Raw genomic sequence first — 20,596 nt, forward strand, 5'->3', positions numbered from 1 at the left:
CATCATGCCCACTTGATTTTTTAAATTTCTTGTAGAGATGAGGTCTCGTTATGTTGCCTAGGCTGGTCTCCAATTTCTGTGGCCAAGTGATCCTCCCACCTCACCCTCCCAAAATGCTGGGATTACAGGTGTGAGCCATCGCACCCAGCCAATAGCTTGTTGCATGATAAACATAAGCTCTTAGTATATAACATTTCTGGTCAGGAAAAGGGATGATGTTTTTGAATACATTAATCAAAGCCTCTGGTTTATGCCCATTTTTTCATAGGCACCATGTCTACCACCCACGTGATACTTCCTGAAGTTACAAAGCTGTTTTCTCCTGATTCAAGACATGAAACCTTCTCCCACTAAGAAAAGGATAAAAGGAATAAAAGATTAGTGGAGATAGCACAGTACCCAAATACTGCACACCTTTGCATCTCCAATAGGGCCTGGCACAGAGCCTTAAAATAGAGAAACTATGGCACTGTGGAAAAGAAAACATGGTCTAGGAATGCAGAGGTATGGGTTCAAGGAGTATTCTGCTGCCCACTGGGCATATAATTTGGGATTTTACCTTTTGAATTTTATTTTGTTCACTGATAAGCAAGTCTCAGAAGATAAAGAAATAAAAGTGGTTTGAAATCTACAAGTTTCTTTGCCAATGTAATACAATATATCAGAAAATTAATGGCTGAAATACGGTCTCAGAAATGTTTCAAGTAATCAAATAAAGCGGCTCTAAAACATGCTGATGTATCACAATAGCATAGCACAATATTTGAGTGAGGAAATCAATGAATAAATAGACAGATGAGTGCAAATATAATGATTTACCCACACGGCTCTCTTTTGTGAGTTTCCAAGAGAAAACTGATGGTAGAAATACAACAGTGATAACTCAGAAGCAGATTTTACACAATTCCCATGACTATCCATTTGTTGGGTAGGCCAGCAGTCCCCCAGCATTTTTGGCACCAGGGATTGGTTTCGTGGAAGACAATTTTTCCATGATCCGGGGTTGGGGGGATGATTTTAGGATGATGATTCAAGCACATCCCATTTATTGTGCACTTTACTTTTATTATTATAATATTACACTGTAATATACAATGAAGTAGTTTTACAACTCACTATAATGTAGAATTGGTGGGCGCCCTGAGCTTGTTTTCCTGCCACTAGACAGTCCCATCTGGAGGTGATGGGAGACAGTGACAGATCATCAGGCACTAGATTCTTATAAGGAGTGCACAATCTACATCCTTCACATGTGGAGTTCACAATAGAGTTCGCAGTCCTATGAGAATCTAAGGCCACCACTGATCTGACAGAGACAGAGCTCAGGCAGTAATGTGAGTAACGGGGAGTGGCTATAAATACAGATGAAGCTTTGCTCCCTCACTGGCTGCTCACCTCGTGCTGTGTGGCCTGGTTCCTAACAGGCCACACACAGGTACTGATCTGTAGCCTGAGGGTTGAGGACCTCCGGTGTAGACCAAAGATGACTAAATAACTAAGAATATCTCAATGTGTTAAAAAGTTTGTTGAAAGAGTTCTGAACATGTGGATTCTTCCTTGATATTACTACTATCTTAATTATAGTAAGCATAATATTTTCATTCTACTTCCATATATCTATTTGAACTATCATAGACTCAAACCTGGACCAGGAAGCTTATAATTAGACACTTGGCCAATGCTGTAAAACTGGAGTCTTAACTGCTCATCTTAAATATTACCATTTCAGGCTGGGTGCGGTGGCTCACGCCTGTAATCCCAGCACTTTGAGAGGTCATGGAGTTCATGACCAGCCTAACCAACATGGAGAAACCCCGTCTCTACTAAAAATACAAAATTAGCCGGGTGTGGTGGCATATGCCTGTAATCCCAACTACTAGAGAGGCTGAGGCAGGAGAATGGCTTGAACCCGGGAGGCAGAGCTTGCAGTGAGCCAAGATCACGCACCATTGCACTCCACCCTGGGCAACAAGAGCAAAACTCTGTCTCAAAAAAAAAAAAAAAAAATTACTATTTCAATAGGTTACCTCTCTGCTAGGCTGAAGGTAGAAATTGTATCTATTCATGTTTTTATTCCCCAAGTGCCTTACAAGTCTAATTGCTCAATATGTTTGTTACACGAATGAATGAAAAAGAGAAAAGGAAACTAAGAAGTGAGTCAAGCAGTATGCAACAACAAGAAGACAAAGAGCAGACGCAGAAAGATGTACTTTTGTTTTCACCTTTAAAGCCCTTCTTGCAAGTACACCTGTATCCATTCACCAGATTGTCACAAGTTCCTCCATTCTGGCATGGATTCGAAAGGCATTCATTTTTGTCCACTTCACAGTTGATGCCAACCCAGCCTGCATCACAGAGACACTTATATCTGAAAGAAGACAAAACTTTTTACTATAGGAGGTATAAATGTATGATTGAGTCATAGAGTGAAATACAGGACTTGGTGAAGAAATGGGGTAAACTGATCTCATTTCTACTTTCATGGAACTATCCTTGCATCACCTTGCACATGGTGTGTACCATGTGGCCCTATCAGGTGTATTCAGTAAAGAAACCTTCTTGGTGCTTTCCTGGCTCACTAAGTTAGTGAAATTATAATGAAATTTCTTATGTAAACAATGGTTTGTACAATATATTGGGCCACTCTGAAGGAAACAATATCATGGATAAATCTGCACAATGTATGTTATTATACATAAAACTAAAGTAAAGCAAACATTAAGATCATTAGTTTTTGGTGCCAAATAGATACCTAGGTCACTGTCAGGGACCCTGAGCCACTCTAAGATGCTCCTGGGATATTTCATATCTAAGTCATGCTTCGTCTTGACCTAAAACTTGGCTTCAGAAAGCACCTAGGGTATTCTGCAGGAAAAGGCACAGGAATGAAGGTATTTGAATTGTAAATATAATCTCCAATTTGAACATCACTAACACTTAGAATGTGATATCAGGAAATGATAGCTTTCTTATCGGGAGAATTTTAAGAAAATGAGAGATGGATAAGGGTGCCTTGAAGGCTGCTATACTCTGAAACACCAATACTGAGTTAATTAATTTTTAAATAACTTTATTTACTATTTGCCTCTAAACACTCTTTATCCTTTCATCTTTCAAAGTTTGGCAAAGGAAAATGTCCAAAGCCATATCCTATGGCAAACGCAGCAAGAGTATAAGAGCGTCTCGTGAGACCTAAGGTCACTCTATGGTTCTAGAAAATCACTAACACATCACACAAGTCTGTGGGGCTTAAAAATTGCAAATGTTTTATCAGGGACATTTCCAAAGTTGGCTGAAGCAGCCCTACTTCAGAGCACACACTGGCACTGTGACAGAACAGAGCTGAGCTATGTTTAAGCAGGGGAAAAAAAATCAAAAGCTAGAACATTCTTCAGAAATCATTCCAGTAATACATACTAAAAACATAACTGCCAAAGATTCATACAATGAGTATGGGTTCCTCCCATGAGGTCCTTGCTAATGACCCATATAAGGGAGACATTCCTCCTTATGTTCCATCTAGGTCCTCACTTATGGAAGGGAGGGGCCAGCTTCCATGGATTAAATGGTAATTCAGAAGCCTTTGATGCAGACTACCAAATCTTCAGCAAAGTTTCATCTCAAAGCCCCATTTGACAACTTCAGGCTGTCACCAATACTACAAGCCAACTGGCTTAACACAGGTCAATAAGAAACTATCACATGGGGCAGCTACTCACCCACTGAGACCTCCAGTACAGTTTCCATGGATGCAGGGATTGCTCAGGCATTCGTTCACCTGTGAGTAGCAGCTGGGGTGATGGGGTCCCTCGGGGCATATACAGCGGAAACCATTCACACCGTTGATACATGTTGCACCCTTGCGACAGGGATTGGAGGCACACTCATCAATGTCAATGTTACATCTCTGCCCTGTGGAGAAGGGGGACAGTGTTATTCACATCCTAAATGCTTAGGAAATAGACCCAGAACTATAAGACACATTATGTTGACATCCTTCATCTGCTCAGGCCATAAGGTGCCTTGAGGCACCAAATGTCAAGATGTAAGGAATTAGACACCCAATAACACTTAATGCCATGCAAAGGAGCAAAGAGCATTGACTTTTGATAATCAAGGAAAGTTAACAAAAGGCTGGAAAAGTGTTATAGCAATTTGGCATTTTCTTTCAACTCAGAAATGGGGAAAATTCACAAGGTTCTAAGAAGAGAATGTCAAATGTTACCAAAGAAGGCTTCTCTTCTTAATGCTGCCCTGAGTAGAACTCAAAGAAGCATTCATTAACATGCTTTGTGCCGGTTTAGCACAAATTCATTTTCTCAGTTAGCCTCTTACATTTCTATTTATGGTAAATCCAAATTAACTGGAATGCTTAATGAATGGGCTAGTAACTTAATTCAATAATTAAATTGATTGTAAAGAAAGGTTATTTTGTTTTCATTCTTAGAGTCATATTAATCCATTTTTTTTGACCTCAGGAAGTAGAGTCTCAAAGTATAATTTTGTTGTCTTCTGATATTAGAGAAAATGATGCAGTCTGTCACGGCAGACCTATGGTTCTTAAACTTTAATGTGCAAAATCATCACTTTAAGTTGTTATTTTAAGTGGACATTCCTAGGCCCTATCACCATAGATTGTGATGAATAGAATCTAGCAAACCATATTTTTTTAAATGTAGGTGGTGTAAAAACTAGATTCTGAGAAATTCTGTTCTAGACAATTATTACTTATCATCATCATACAATGTGGATACTGGGAGTAAGTGAAATTGAAGTGAATATGTTGCTCCTCCAAGACATAGCCAAGATTGCTCTTTAAAAAGATGTCTGCTATAACCTTGATATTTCTTAGGCTGAATAAAGTAATACGGGTCAGTTATACAAGTGTTTCCATTTGTTACATTTTGAGTAACTGAGATTTAACTATATATTCCAAAATGATATGAAATGTTAAAATTACCTATAATTCTATAAATGAGTGGCATCAAGCAACTGCTATGAATTTATATATTTCAAAGAATACAATGTTCTGATTCTGATTTTGAAAACATGCATTTTTCTCATTTAAGAAAGAGCAATCCTGTATTTAGAACAGGACATTCCAAATGAAACAGATACCCACTCCTATGAAGTATGAGTATTCACATTTTTTCACCCTCCATTGCTCTCTAAACCATCATTGGTGGTTCTTGTGGTAAAAACCCATAATCTGGAAGTGGCTGCTGTTTTCCTCTTAAGTGTTTTATTAATAGCTTATTTTTAAATACTATTTCCTTGGCCTCAACCACTGATTCTTTGAGCTGTTTGTCAGTGGCACCAAAATATGAACCAGAGCTCTTCAACCACACAGTTAGCCTCGGCCTGTAATATAGTGAAGGATAACAGGAAAAAGGTTTCTTCATTTTTGGTCTTTTCTTGGAAGCGTCTCCTCAGAAGCCACTCCTCCCAAGTTTTCTTTATTTGCTTTTAAATTTATTCTTTGCAGAATAAATTTTCAAGCCATCTTTATCTGAAAGCATTAAATGCAGTCCACTATGTTGATTGACAGCTGTTCCATCAGGAAGGTCCTACCCTCAAGGAGTTTCCACTGAGCATCAGGAAAGTCCAGTGGAAGGCCAAGCAATTTTTTGGGCTCAGTAACTAAAATGAGAAGTTACCCAGTGTTTCTTCTGACTTAGGCACTCAATAAATTGGTGTTTAATAAATGAAAACATGGTATAGTCCACACTTCAGAGTCTGGCATTAGCTAGCAAAAGCGCTATATTTGAGTCCCATTCATTCGTTCATTCAGCAACATTCACTAAGCGTTTCCTGTGTGCCAGACATTGCTTTAGACACTTGCTATAAAGATGATTAAACGAGGTCTCTGCCTTCTGGGAACTCACAGTCCTCACTATGCAACTCACTGGCAGAGGCCATGAGTATATACATCAAGGTCTGTCTCTCAGTTGCCTTATTTGTTAAATGGGTATAGTAGAACTTCCTTTCTGGATTGTTATGAGAATTCAGGAAGATAATGGGCATGAAGGTGCTTTGTAAAACTGAAAAGCAGTTTATAGAAGTATCACATAATTCCTTACCTTCCCCCATTTAAAAAGGTTCTAAGAGAACAGATAACTTAGTATTAAAACAAAAAAAATCCCGTTTAAAGCTGTCAAAGCTATTATTAGAATGATACGGGAAAAATATATTAAAATAAAACAAGAGCAAGAATAAAACTCCTCACATTTACCACTCATGAGTATATACCACAGTCATCTCTGATGTTTTTAGCAGCTGACTAAAAAAGCCATCTCAGACATAGGCAACAGTTCCATGAACAGCGGACCACCTAGTAACCAAAACATTCCATTTCTTGCTTATAAGGTTTCATGCTACACCTTAGGTTTATTTTAGAATATTTTTAGCCTATGTTCTCCCTTCTTGACCTTCCTGGTTTGCTGAATATTAAAAAGAGAAAGAATATGATTCATTGGCATTCTGAAAAAAATGAGTCCAGTAGAAGCCTTATATAAACACACACACACACACACACACACACACTCACACACACACACACACACACACACACACACAAACAACAGGCCCCTAATCAGGATGTCCAGTGTAGTGGGAATGAGCATGGGCTCAGGGGTCAGATTGCCTGGGATGTAATTCTGGCTGCTGTGCACTGGTAACATTACTTAACATCTCTGTGTTCTGGGTTTCTTATTCTGTAGGTATTCTCAACATCGGTGACAACTGAGACCAGGCACTTAATTTAGTGCCTAGCTCAAAATTAGTTCTTCATAAATGTTACCTATTCTCTTTGTATTACCCACTTATCAACAATGTACCTATTATCCTATCTAGCAGGGATTTTTGTGTATTCACTTGACTGCCACTTGATCTTGGAGTAACAAGTTTCAGGATGCAGAACATCAGGCTACTACAGCAGCACTGGGCATTGGGTATGACAGTTTTCATCAGATTTTGCTTCTCAGTGATCTTTCACCGAACAGGGATCACTGTGACCCATTTGGGTGCAAACTTTCCTTTCTAATGTCCACAATCATACCAAATAGGAGAAATTCTTGTGAAATAGAGAGCAAAGTACATTCTTGGCAAATGAATGGTGGACATTCACTTCACTTTGCTCTGGCTGCTTTCTGCAGACTCTATCAAAAACTCTGAAGGGTGTTTCTCACATTCGAGTACAAACAACCACATGGAAATTATTAAAGGGTAACATGTTAGTGGCTGCTTCTGTGTGTCACTGTCCAGGAAGAACAGAATGTACAGTGTGTGCCTTCTGATGATGCCAAGAAGAAACTCAGGTGTGTCAGTGAGGGACCTCAGGTTTCTGCAGTAGTAGCCTCTAGCACTTTTTGATCAGGAGGGTAAAAGATAAAGGTAATATTGACAAGTAAAGAGAGAGAAGATGTGTGTGTGTGTGTGTGTGTCTGTGTGTGCGTGTGCATGTACACGCACATGTGTGTATGTGTAAATGCCTAGGCTGTTCATACTTTAAGAGGAGTTATATTCAAAATTCTTCTAGCCATTTACTTTCTTCCTCCTGGGCAGAAAGATCTCTCTCATGCTACCCAAATTAGGGCGGTCTCCCCAAGCTCTGACCTCACCCAACAATATTTCAGAAGACGAAGTACCCAGAAATCAGCATTCAGTATTTTCACAGAATTCTACCTTGAGTATGTCAAAGAGGAAGTACCCAGAAACAAGCATTCAGTATTTTCATAAGATTTTACCTTGAATATGTCTTTACGGAAGGCCTTGACTACTACCTGTAATCAATAAACATAGCTTTGGAAGCAATGTAACTCAAGCAAAGCAAAGGCAATTTATGGTCTGTCTAGGAATTATTTTCTGGCAGCAAATAAACACATAATCGAAAAACTCTAATTAATGAAAAGTATGTTTCAGTTTAGAAAAGGTCTGTGAACAGAAAACTGATCTAGAGAAGCAGAGAAACAGACTACTAACCTTCCAGAGAGACAAAGAAATAGGAAACACTTGAAAAGCAATATTCCTTTGGATGCTATATTCCCAAAGTGATAGGGCTGAAGGAGGGGCCTTGCAGTAAAAGGAGCTTTACCTGTGAATCCTGGTGAGCAGACACAACTGTAGCGATTAATGCCATCCATACAGTTTCCATGGATACAAGGGTTACTTGCACAGTCATCAAAATTAATTTCACAATTAACCCCTGGAAGAGAAAACCCAATGGAAACCATTCAATATTACCACAGAAATACTAAGGCTTTCTGCTTGTGATGCAGCAACGTGGTAAGAAATCTAAGGTGAATTCCAGCCAACCCTGGACAGAATAAAGCAGAAGTTCTCAAAATGCAGTCAACAGACTCGTTCAGGAAGATACAGGAGGTCCAAAGGATTTTATTAATCATACTTAGCCATGATCTTTCCTTTTCACTGTGCTAACATTCAAACTGATGGTGCAGAGGCAATGGGGTGAAACTGATCACATCAGCATGAATCAAGGCAGTAGAACCAGACTGTACTATAATTATTCTACTGCTCACCTCCACATGCCACAGTTAAACAAGCAAAAACGCCAGTTTCACTCGAGTGGCTTTGTTGGAAGTTAAAATTAGTAACTTTATAATTTTAATAAATCTCGAACCTTGAGTAATGTCTACTACTCCATGTGATGAAATGGAAGTATACATAAAGCATTTCTGTGGCATGCCAAGTATGAGAGTTGTCTCCAGGAAGAGCTATAATGCTATTGTTTGAGCTGTGAGTTGAAATAGCTGCTTTCTTCATGAAACCCCATTTTAATTGAAAGAGCAACTGACAGGCAAACCAGGGTTAATCAGAATTGAGTATTTAGCAAATATTAAGTGAAAGCAGCAAACCTGTCATTTTGAGGAAAAGCAAATTGACAGTATTTTTGCCAAAGATAAAACTTAAGCTTTCAAATCAAAATTAGGATTTTGGAATTTGTATCTATCACTGTGAGCTTGACACTGCCTGTCAGTATTGTAGGCTAAATTTCAGGATAAATCTTGAGTCTAGTAACTTCCTCCTGAGGTAAGCTGCCTTATTTTTGCTCTACTGCCCAGATGAATGGAAGAGTTTGGTTATATTAAGAGTATACAATCATTATTGTTACCATTATTTGTAAAGAGATATTTGTGAAATATATTTGTAATATATTTCACAAGTATCTCTTTACAAATAATGGTAACAATATTTACTTTTTATTTTTGTATGAATTTAGTGATGCTTTCTGAGTATCATAGAATAATATTTTGGTAGTTTAAAAAGACTAAAAATAAAAACTGGTAATGAGAATATAAGAAAACAAAACATCCAGGATAAAATGCCATACTTGTGATTCACTCATACTTTGTTTTTCTTTCTTTTTTTTCAGAGATAGGGTCCTGATCTGTCACCCAGACTGGAGAGCAATGACACGAGCACAGCTCCCTGCAACCTCAATATCCCTGGCTCAAGCTAAGCCCCCACCTCAGCCTCCCGATTACAGGTGTGTACCACCTTACCTGGCTAATTTTTATTTATTTTTTGTAGGGACGAGGTTTTGCTATGTTGCCCAGGCTGGTCTCAAACTCCCAGGCGCAAGCAATCGTCCCACCTTGGCCTCCCAAAATGTTGAGATTACAGGTATGAGCCACTGTGCCCATACTCTGCAATAATGTTTATTAATAATAATTACAGAGGAACAGTTTATTGAGTTCTATGAGCAAAGTACGCTGCTTTGCCTGTCATGTAAGTTTTCTCTAACCCTGTCACCCACCCTGCACATTAGTCTGTGTTACACCCATTTTACAGAGAACAGGGCTGACCTGCACAGTGCCACCATTAGGGCAGGAAAGCTGGGCTCTGAACCCTGTTTGTGTGGCTCCACAGCATCCTCTTTCCACCACACTGTACTGTCATCCCATGATTAATGAGGCTATACTGCCTAATTAGCCATAAATGAGGGAAAGATTTCCATATTCCCTGCAGAGGAGTGGATACCTTCAGGAGATGTTTCTAACCCTTGACTGATAACCCTGCTTTACCCTCAAACTAAGAAGGCAGCACCCCCTCCCAATGAAGCCCTGATGATCCAATGTGACTCCAGCCCCCTGTCCATGGTTTATTTGAGTAGGAAAAGATGCCTGGATCAAGCCAGGCCAATGAGATTCTCTCATTACAACACTGAAACACAGACTGTGTGACCTCTGGTCTACAAATGCCCAGTTTCCTGTTATTTTCTCCAAAGCCTTATTATTCAATTGCTTGGAATCTATAAGAGGCTCTGGGTGCTTTCGCTAAGCTCTTTCTATTTCTTTGTTTTGTTGTTGTTTATTTTTTGTAAATGATGACTTAAACTAGCTCAAGTTGGTCTGTTACTTGAAACACAAAGAAACTTACTTAAAACTTTACTATCATAAAAGCACAGATGAGAGAACGCACCGAAGGTAACTCTGGGTAGTATATCTCACTTTAAGTACCCAGTGAGTGACTACCACAATTTTAGCTGACAAACTGTAAAATATTTTTTCCATCCACTCCCCTATCCAAACACCAAACTACCAACTTAGGCCATATAAGTGGAACAGGAATTCTTACTCTAGAACTTCAGACTCTATTCATAATGCCTCTTTTAATGGATTTTCCACCCAGGTCCCTGATACATGCCAGCTCTTTCTCCACCCATTACAGATCAACATTTTTTTAATGTTGTCTGACCGTTGCTTGCTTTAATTCTCCAAATAACTGCAGGAACATCTTTGGCAGGTTCTGACAGATTCCGGGCCTTCCTTTCCATGCTGCCTACAGATCACTCATCTTGACTTCTCAACTTCTCAGTGACAGCTACTTATACCATACCCTCTCTGTCCTCCCCAGAAAACACCTGATATATCCTGGTATAATGATATAATGCCAGAGAAAACAAAGTGCTTGCCAACCCACCACTCACCCAGGTTTCCAGTATGTTTATTATGATGGGAATGATAGCAAAGTCTAAAGCCCCTCGATTCTAAAGACATCCAGTCAATTGCTTGTAAATCTCTCAAATTTCTTTTCCTACTGTAATTTCTCATGTCTGAGGAACAGCCCGGAAGCAAATTGCTTTTGGAAGTTTTCACAAAGATCTATTCAGCCCTTTTAGTGAGTTATCTAAATGTGGGGAGGGAAAGGCATTTTCAGCTGTGACGGCATGGGATGTTTTTCGTATGCTTGAGCAATTCAAAAAGGACTTTGTTTTCAAACTTGGCATGTATGAAGCCTTGGGTAAAGACCAGAGCCTTTGACAAATTTGAAGAAATGGATTTGGAAACAGTAAAAGAAAATGAGGGTAGCTAACTACCTTCTCCACCTCTGCTCTCTACATAGGTCATTTTCCTTACATCCAGAATGAGTTCTCAATAAATCACTCCTTTATATTGGCAGGTTTCCTTCTAACAAAGGCACACATTGGTTAATCTTCCACTAATACATTTTCCTTTGATCTGGAACATAGTACATCTCTGTCCACTAACCATAGTTGTGACCATAATCATTCATCTAATAAGTAAAACAGAACCATCCAAACCTGTGAGATGCTGCTGCCTGAGAAAATAATTCCACATCCCCCCAAAAAGGAGCAGCATGTCCTCATGACCAACAAGGAGTCATTCAACCAAGGTCAGAGAACAATGATGAAGTCCGAGGATAGGAAATGACAGCTCTGCGTTCTACTTTAGTTACTGTGGTGTGTTGTAAGGTATCTCCTCTTCCTTAGAATCCCCCAAGATGGCTAAGGCCCTACCAGAGACAAGTGACTGAAGAAACATGTCACAATAAAGAGACTGAACTGTGAAAGAGAAAATACATTAAAGGAAGGGAAGAAGGGAAGAAGGAAGGTAGGAAGGAAGGAAGGAAGGAAAGAAGGAAGGAAGGAAGGAAGGACGGACTGAATTTATTAATCTGGGTGGGGTGGAACTTAAAGAAAAAAAGATAATATAGCCACAAAAAAGAGGGTTTTCAATTTTAAATCATTAATTTTAATTTTTGAAGTGGTATGCCTCTATTTAACAAAACACACACAAACACACAAAATCATCAGATTGGCAGAGCTATTGTCTCTGACTTCTCCACTGGCTAGGGCCATTTGCCTTGAGACATTTATGTTTGTGGCTTTGGCTGTGCTTCTCAGAATCAGGACTGTTTTTTAGGTATCTGAGCATATGCCAACAGTCTGAAACATCTGTGTAAACAGATTTGAGAAACAGTGAAAACCCCATACCAAACATAAACAGAGTGGGCTTACCTGACGTGCCCGGCTGGCAGTTGCACTGGTAGCCATTGACCAGGTCAATGCAGCGACCATCGTTCAGGCAAGGGCTGCTGTAACATTCATCAATCTGGTCACTGCAGATGGCGCCCATGTACCCGGGATTGCAGATGCAGGTGTAGGAATCAATACCATCCTGACACTGACCATGGTGGCAAGGATCGGGGTCACAGTTGTCAATGTTCTCCTCACACAACACACCAGTGAAACCTTTGGAAAGAATTTTATCAAGGATTCTCAAAGACCAAGGCAGATACTCCACACCAGAACACAAGTGTAGCTACATCCATTTACTCTACACATTCGATGTGCGGTCAATTAATACTGCAGGTCTTGAGCAGTAGAAAACGACGATCTGCATTGATTTAGAAAGTATGCCTGGAGAGAGGTGCTTAAAATAAAGATTTCCAAATCAAATTTTAGAATTGAAATACCTTTGCAACTGATCAATAATTTCATTGCAGAGATGCTTTAACTGCATCTTCATTTCTTACTAGGCTTCAGGTGTAACAGCTCAAAATATTTTTCCTTTATATATTTATCTTTGTATTTCTTTCTTCCCAAGCCCAACATACAGGTTAATGATTTCATGTATCTTATGTCCCCAATTCTGACTTTGGAGGTAAGAGAGCTTTATTTTACTTCTCTCAACTCCTCTGAGAGTAGTATGCATATATAGTAGTTTTAAATAAATACTGGTTGAATAAAATGAATGAACCTGTTATGAGGATTTAAAAGAAAAAGAGACAAGTAAGATTTCCTTTCTTCGAGGTGTAAATAGACAAACATTATATCTTTCCCTAAAAGACTCCAGGAGTCCTCCCCCCACTTTTAAACCTGAGCTAAAGGTTTTTAATCTCTTTGAAACTTATCCTCTACAAGAAGAATCTGGCCAGGGGAAGACAAAATCTGGATTCTCTGACAAGCATTAACTATTTGCAAAAAGAAAGAAAGTGGCTCATCTGAGTTGTCCTAAACTAAGTAGATCTAATAATTAAAATATTAACTTTTTGTATTAATTTTCACAACTAAATTTGCTTTTCTGTGATCAGAAATAAATTATATGCATGATGCCTGTAATCTTTAAGACTCCATTCTCTAAAATTAATGTCTTGAATTACATAAATAACTTCTTTCTCAAGCAGTCAGATAATAAAGAAGTTCACTTCTAATAATTTCTAGCCTTTCTGTATAATATTTGCCTGTGTAAAAGGAAATGTGTAATAGGGAACATCTGGCTTACTGAAATCCAATCCCAAGTACAAAATGTGATTACAAACCCAGAAATGCAGAATATTTGTGCACAGATCGTTTTTGACTCTAGTTGCAGAAGTCAGCAAAGAGGACCCAAACTTTCCCAGTGAGAGCTCTCTCTCCTGTCATTTACACACTTGACTCTCAATCCTATTTTGGTGTCTTTCATGCAGAATACCCCTGCACTTGTACACATTCAGCCTTTAAATTTCTGGGCCTTCTTTCAGTCACTTGCTTCAAGAAACACAGAACCAGGCCTCCTGCTGAGAAGCCCCAGTGAAAAATAGCTTTCAACTGGATTTCTTCTCTTTCCTAAATGAGTCAATCTAGCCAGCTGGAAACTTACTGCTGCCAAAATCTGTCCCAGAAAGACATGGATACCAAATGGAAATATCTGGGCCAGACCACTGTTGTGGTGGAGGAGGCAGGTGCTGCAGAAAAAGAGAGCAGCAAAAAATTTGTTAGAAACAGCTCTTCCTAAACACAGAGGAGCCTCTGGGAGTGGACTGGCCTGGCAGAGCAGCTAGCAGAGGACAGGGACAATCACCCTATTTTGTTCAGATGGACCTACCAAGGAGATGAAAAGTGAGAAGAATCTTACCTGTGGCACACTGGCATTCATAGCCATTCGGGTGATCGATACACTTTGCCCCATTCAGACACGGAGTACTGGAACAGTCATCAATATCAATCTGGCAAACTGGCCCAGTGAAACCTCAAAAAGGGACAGTGGTAACATGAGTCAAAGGATTATCTTGTATCTTCCTTTACCATGAGAATGATGTTAGGTTACTAGCAGGGCTTATACCAATGGGTCAATAAGCCTATGCTTTATTATTCTCCCCAACAGGTAACTGGAATAACCAGGTGACACTCAGGGAATCAGAGGCACTTGTGGTGTGTCTCTACCATTGCTTCTTCACAGACAGACTTCACTTCTAAATGAAGGATGTAGGAAGTGAAATTTATAGGTGGAACCTCAAACAAGTAACTGTAGCTTCAGAGGCAACAGAAACCTTCTCTCTGAAGATACAATGGGGTAAGATGCAGTCTATGGAGGACAATTTGGCATATCTTCAAAAATAGCTTGAGGAAAAAAAAGGAGAGACAGAGAATCTTGGAAAAATTGGCATGTGTTGTCTGTTTCTGAACTCATGGTTGAAATGTCTAAAAATAACAGTCTCACAGAGGGCCTTCAAGAATATGACCCATGGGAAAAAAATAAAATCCCGAATAGCCTACAACTAAGGCTTCTGTGAGGTATGAGCATTCTGAAATATATACACAGACGAAGAGGTCATGGGCCATTCAAGAATAGACTTGGACTTCTGGCCACAAAGGACTTGTAAGATATAGTAGCTAAAACAAATTCTCTATTTCTGTACACACACACTCCTATCACCAAGCACTTACTCTAATGATTTCCTCATGCATAGCCCACACACATTCTCTCCCTGCTCTCTTCCCTGTGGTCAGTTGGCTTTGTGCTTTAAGAGAAAACAGGGCCAGGTCGTGGGCACTTACCAGGAGGACACAGGCACTGGAAACGATTGACTTTATCCACACACTGCCCATTGTTCACACAAGGGTTGCTCTGACATTCATTTATTTCTAATTCACAATGCACACCTTTGAAACCTAAACAAAACAGACCACACAAGTGGCTTAAAGAGAGAGAAAGGTGTATTCCAGACAAGGAAGCACAAATTTGCAATGATAACTACATCCTTTGCGAGTACACACATTTCTGCAGAGAAAAAAGGAACTCTGCCATGATGAGAAATAGTCACTCCAAGCGTCAAGCAGGACAGGGCATACTGTGAGATACCCATGTCACTGTGAAAAGCGGGAAGGGATTACATTAAAAGACATTGGCAAGACCTAGCATATAAACAAGGACTGCTCCACATTTTCTGTGATAAATCCATACTTTCTGGACTGTGGAAGGCCCAAAATGTCCCCACTCTATGTTCCTAAAGACAAGCCGAGCTGGAGCTGTTGTTGCCTTCAGGGTGCAGTTCAAGGTCAGCAGTGCCTTTCAAGGCTGGAGTGGCTGGCAGCCTTAATCAGGCAGAGCAGCCAATGTTAGCCATCATTTCAAGCTGGATTTGGCTGTATCCTCTCAAAATTAAAGACATGGTCTATGCAGAAGAGCTCCAGAATACAACTAAACATGTACTGCACTTTAGATAAATGGAAACTTCCTATATAATTGTGGATAAAATTTATTTATATAAATGGAATGGTATGGTATTTGTAATTACATGAAGGTATCAGGAAAACTTGCTATTTAAAGGATTCTTATAGTAAATCATTTTTGAAATTTTCTATTACATGTGGATTTTGATATAACAGGCTTGTTTAATTTGGTCTACATAGCTTGATGAATTCTAGCACTGCCTTACTCTTTGAGTAAGGAAGGTTTGCTTGTGAACCCTGACTTCCTCTAGTCCCAGTCAGCAAAGGAAATCAAATGCTGACAGAGCTCATCAGACTGCAATAGTATACTGAATGTTCTACCAAGAGAAGTTCAGAACAGTCCCTCCTCTCTAGACCCAACATGCTGATGGGCCCATTTACCTGGCATGCACAGACATGTGAAGCCTCCAATCTTATCCAGACAGGTAGCATCATTCTGGCAGGGGTCTGAATGGCACTCATTGATGTCCATCTCACAACGAGGTCCTGCATAACCCTTCAGACACTCACAGTGGAAGGCGCCATCCGTGTTCACACATTTTCCTGCATGCTCACAAGGATTGCTATTGGCTGAAAGACACAAGTACCAATTACTGGGATCAAAGCAGTTGAGTTTCCACAAATGTGAACAATAGAAGAGCATCTGATGGTTATAGCATCAGGGCCAGGCCTTTAATAATATCATTCCCAATTTTCTATTTTTTTTCCTTAATTTAAAAAGAAATAAAAGCAGAGTATCCTCAACTGTTATGCATTTCTGCTATTGCAGTTTCTGCCCAAACTGTCATTGAGGTAGGGCTTTATATTAAGAATCAAGTACATACGTTTCATACAGTTAATCCCCAGAATGGAATATATGGTTATGGTTATGCTGAAAGGTCACTTGTAAACACTGGCCATGTAGCAAGAGTAATCTGAGGTTTGGGTGTATGTAATTTGCTTCTACAGTAAAATGTGCTTCAGTTTAAACATTTGCTGAGCTCAACAGACACTTCACAGAACAGAAAAAGTTCTGCATACTCACCCATGGAACATTCATCCACATCTTCTGTGCAGTCAGCCCCTTTGTAGCCTTGTGGGCAGGTGCAAATATATTGCCCATTTAGGGGGTTGGTGTCACACAGTGCCCCCTTGTGGCAAGGATTGCTGATGCATGCATCATCCAGATGACACAGGAGACCTGTCACAGGGTGGGGCAAAGGACAACTAAGAGAAAATGTCTCTCACTTGGGGAAGAGCTTTCTCTTTCACCCAGGAGGGAAAACCTCATGATCAGTTCCTCAGAATCCAACATGGAGATTTATACGCAACTTCTGCTTTGCCTGACCCTACCTTGGGGACATGCTTGGCCACCAGCAAAGCACCTAGATGCAACCCTAGACTCTGACCCTGAGCTCTCAGCCAGACCTCTCCTCCAGGGCAGAGACATCTACAGGCCAGAAAATAAGAAGACGGAGACAGGAAAGTGGAGCTATCTTCCAGATAGTGTGCCAGATTTAGCAAATAAAATAGAGGATGTCCAGTTGAATTTTAGATAAACAAGAAGTAATTTTTAGTATGTCTCAAATATTCCATACATCCTATATTTTATCTGGAATCCTACTTCCCCAATATTATGCTACCTGATGATCATGGGGCCACCTGAACACCATCAGCCTCTACTAGAGTAACCTTTTAATAGCATCAACATTCCTGATTCAGGTGGCCCCAGGTCTCTGAAGATATTACTAGGCTTCCTGTTTTATATAGTTCACATGGGAACTGGATTTTCCAGTCTGCAATTAACTTAAGAAGAGGTAACTAAAGCTTCTTCCACAAAGCTGGAGCTAGGGCTTTTGGAAAGGCATCCATGAAAGAACATTTCAAAACTGCTGGGCAGAAAGTTCTCCCAGATAAATTATCTTCTCCCATCACCTTCCTCCTTACATTGCTCTCCTTCTCCTAGAACTAGTAGTTGTTAAATTGAGAGGCTAGAGCAATGTTAACTTTGTAGCATGTAAAAATCTTCCCTAAGGGGAATATTTTCATAGACATTGAGGGTTAGAAGGCACTTAAATGTTTCTCTCCTGCCAACTTCTTCTGAGTAAATAGATGGTTTCTTCTTAAAATGAAGCCTGTGGATCCATTTATTAGCCATTTTATCTTAATAGCTGAGGTGCTTTTCAGTCTAAGATCTTAAGGACTTCAGCAGATGTTCCAAAGACAATAGTTACTAACTTTCCTTTTTTGGAATGAAAAACTAAAGTATGTAGAGTTGAGAAGAGAGCCTAAAGTCCTAAAGAGGAAGATTATCTTCATAGCACTTTGGCTAGCAGGTTACATTTCTGGAACAGTCCTGAGTGATATGTTTCCATAGATGGTAACTCAAAGAATATGCTGTTTGGGATGAAAGAGAAGGCAGAGTCCTGAATGCCCCCTGCCCCTTCCCCGTTTCTAGATCCGTCCTTCTGCTACCTACCTGCCTTCCCCTCTGGGCACATGCAAGAGAAGGAGGCCACACGGTCGATGCAGGTGGAGCCTGGAGTACAGGAGGCGAAGGCACAATCATCAATGTTCTCACTGCAGTCATCTCCACTCCAGCCGTTGACACATACACAGCCATAGCCTCCATTGCGGTTGGCACAGGTGCCCCCATTTTGACAGGCATTGGGCTGCAGCAGGCATTCATCCACATCCTCTGTGCAGAACTGTCCTTTTAGGGGGAAATTACTTTTGATTAGGGCTCTTGAGTCTCAAAGGACTAGTACCATACCAGCCCCCCACACTCTTCATCTTCATGTGACCTGTCTGAAATTAAGGCAAGCAGAGCTCCAGAAGGCTGGGTCTTCACATGAATTTTAAGGCCAATTTGAGCCATCTAAATGATATTTTTTCCAGGCAAATCGTTTCAAGATGAATAGTTACTACTGCTAGAAACTCTAACAACATTAGGGTTTAGCCAACTTATCAAAGAGAAGGTAAAACCTGTAGGACCCTTGAGTTAACTAATCCCTGGGTCAATGAACATATAAGTAAGAAGAGCAAGGAGAGAAGAGTATAAAAATGAGTAAGAAAAAATAATGAGAAGGAACCTATATGCCAAACATTAGGGTAACTGTTCTATATCTTGACTGTATCAACGTCAATACACTGGTTGTAATATTATGCAACAGTTCCATAAGATGATGTTACCACTGGGAGACCCTTGATAAAGGGTACAGGAAATCTTTCTATATTAATTCTTATAACTGCACAAAACTACAAGTATCTGAAAATAAAAAGTCTAATTTTTGAAAATGTTAGGGCAAGCAACATAGGGTACAGAGAAGACATGAAAGATGTTGAAAATCTCTGGTGAAGTATGGATGTGAAGGGCAAGGCCAAGAATAATGAGACTGGAGCAAGCTGTGCTCAGCCTGAGGCACCCATACTTAAAGGATGGGGATTTGTGGAAGAAGACAAGGAAAGTCCACCCAATGTACTAGGAGATGGAAAAAGGACTGGTATGCACTGCCTGAAAAAGATCACACTAAAGGAAGCTAAACATGAGCCCACATCTGGCTAGGTTGCAGGTCACCACTATAGCAACAATGGACACTAAGGCAAAGGCTCCTACGTCCCTTAACAAAGAACAAGATAATGTCTTCAACTTACAACCAGGAATCTGTGATTAACAAAAACAGTATAGGGCCAGATCATATGAGCTATAAAATAAAGTGGTGATTGGTTTTGTTTGAGGTCTTTTAAAAACAGTTTAGAGAGCTATCAAAGGAACTAAAATTTAGATCATCCGAATTCTCTAAAACATGACAAGTTGTTGAAAATAAAAAAATGTCAAGGTGTCCTTCATTCTTCCTTTGTAAATAAAACTCAACAAATAATTTTAAAAGGCACTCTGATAAAGAGGCCTCCTAATAAAAAAAGAACACAATATTTGTGCTTGGAAAATGCCAAGGCTATCTCTAGACCCAGAATACCTAGCAATTTGACTGGCTCATGTATCTTTAGAAGGCCTGTTAGCCATCATTACTCGCAGATGCTAGTTGTGTCTGACTTAACCTAACTGACTGCCTGTTCTTTATTCCTATCTAACATGTACCTCCATTACTATAGAACCAATATCACTCTATCACACTTATTTGGTTGCACATCTGTCTCCCACTACTTGGCTGCAGTTTAGAGGGGTTCTTTTGTATTCCCAGCAAGAGCCAACTGCCTAGGATGGCAGGATGGGTATGTGGATGTCTCCGGAACTCCGTGCTCAGCATAACCCTTCCATGCTCTTCTCCTAACTCCAGCCATATAATTCTTGAAGGAGCAACCATGTCTTTACATGATCAAACCCTCCTGGCCATAGCTGACTGACCCAAGATGGGCATCTGATCCAAGCTACATCACTGTATCTCTCCCAAATTATTGGAGTAGGACCACTTTGCCACATAGACCAAAAAGATGAGGAGGCTGGTCTGCAGAGAAAGTGATATGGGTGAATCAGAAGTGCACAGAGAGCCAGGCACAGTGGCTCACACCTGTAAACCCAACATTTTGGGAGGCCAAACAGGAAGATCACTGGAGCCCACAAGTTAGAGACTAGCCTGCAGGCACTACTTGGGAGGCTGAAGTAGGAGAATCACTTGTGCCATGATCATGCCACTGCACCCCAGTCTGGACAATAGAGCAAGACCCTGTCTCAAAAAAAGAAAAATAGAAAAGATGTGCACAAAGAGAAAAAAACATGGTGGCATTCAAGTTGTTGGTTCCAATTGCTACTGAAGCCCAACTACTAGTAAGCCTACTCAGTGGCATAGCCATTCTGAGAGATGCCTCTTGCAACAGGTCTTTCTAATTTGAAACGAGGCT

The 20,596-nt window shown here is 40.1% G+C and overlaps 1 protein-coding gene across 5 annotated transcripts in view; it reads right to left on the reverse strand.

Moving 5' to 3' along the window:
- Window positions 1-20,596, reverse strand: part of NOTCH2 (notch receptor 2) — a 226,060-nt gene that overhangs the window by 104,133 nt on the left and 101,331 nt on the right. For 3 of the 5 annotated variants that reach the window (XM_054668958.2, XM_054668954.2, XM_054668956.2), the window contains 9 exons: window positions 18,216-18,449; window positions 16,782-16,937; window positions 16,139-16,327; window positions 15,083-15,196; window positions 14,160-14,273; window positions 12,281-12,514; window positions 8,093-8,203; window positions 3,720-3,912; window positions 2,223-2,368 (listed from right to left, as the gene is read on the reverse strand). The exons of 1 other annotated variant lie outside the window; for it this stretch is intronic. In XM_054668958.2, the coding sequence (XP_054524933.1) occupies window positions 2,223-2,368; window positions 3,720-3,912; window positions 8,093-8,203; window positions 12,281-12,514; window positions 14,160-14,273; window positions 15,083-15,196; window positions 16,139-16,327; window positions 16,782-16,937; window positions 18,216-18,449 (1,491 nt within the window). Of the gene's footprint in view, window positions 1-2,222; window positions 2,369-3,719; window positions 3,913-8,092; window positions 8,204-12,280; window positions 12,515-12,535; window positions 12,696-14,159; window positions 14,274-15,082; window positions 15,197-16,138; window positions 16,328-16,781; window positions 16,938-18,215; window positions 18,450-20,596 lie in introns of those variants that run through there. One more of the 5 variants, XM_054668960.2, reaches the window with a different exon arrangement.

Source organism: Pan troglodytes, chromosome 1, assembly GCF_028858775.2.
Source record: "Pan troglodytes isolate AG18354 chromosome 1, NHGRI_mPanTro3-v2.0_pri, whole genome shotgun sequence".
In the NCBI taxonomy this organism is placed as follows: Eukaryota; Metazoa; Chordata; class Mammalia; order Primates; family Hominidae; genus Pan; species Pan troglodytes.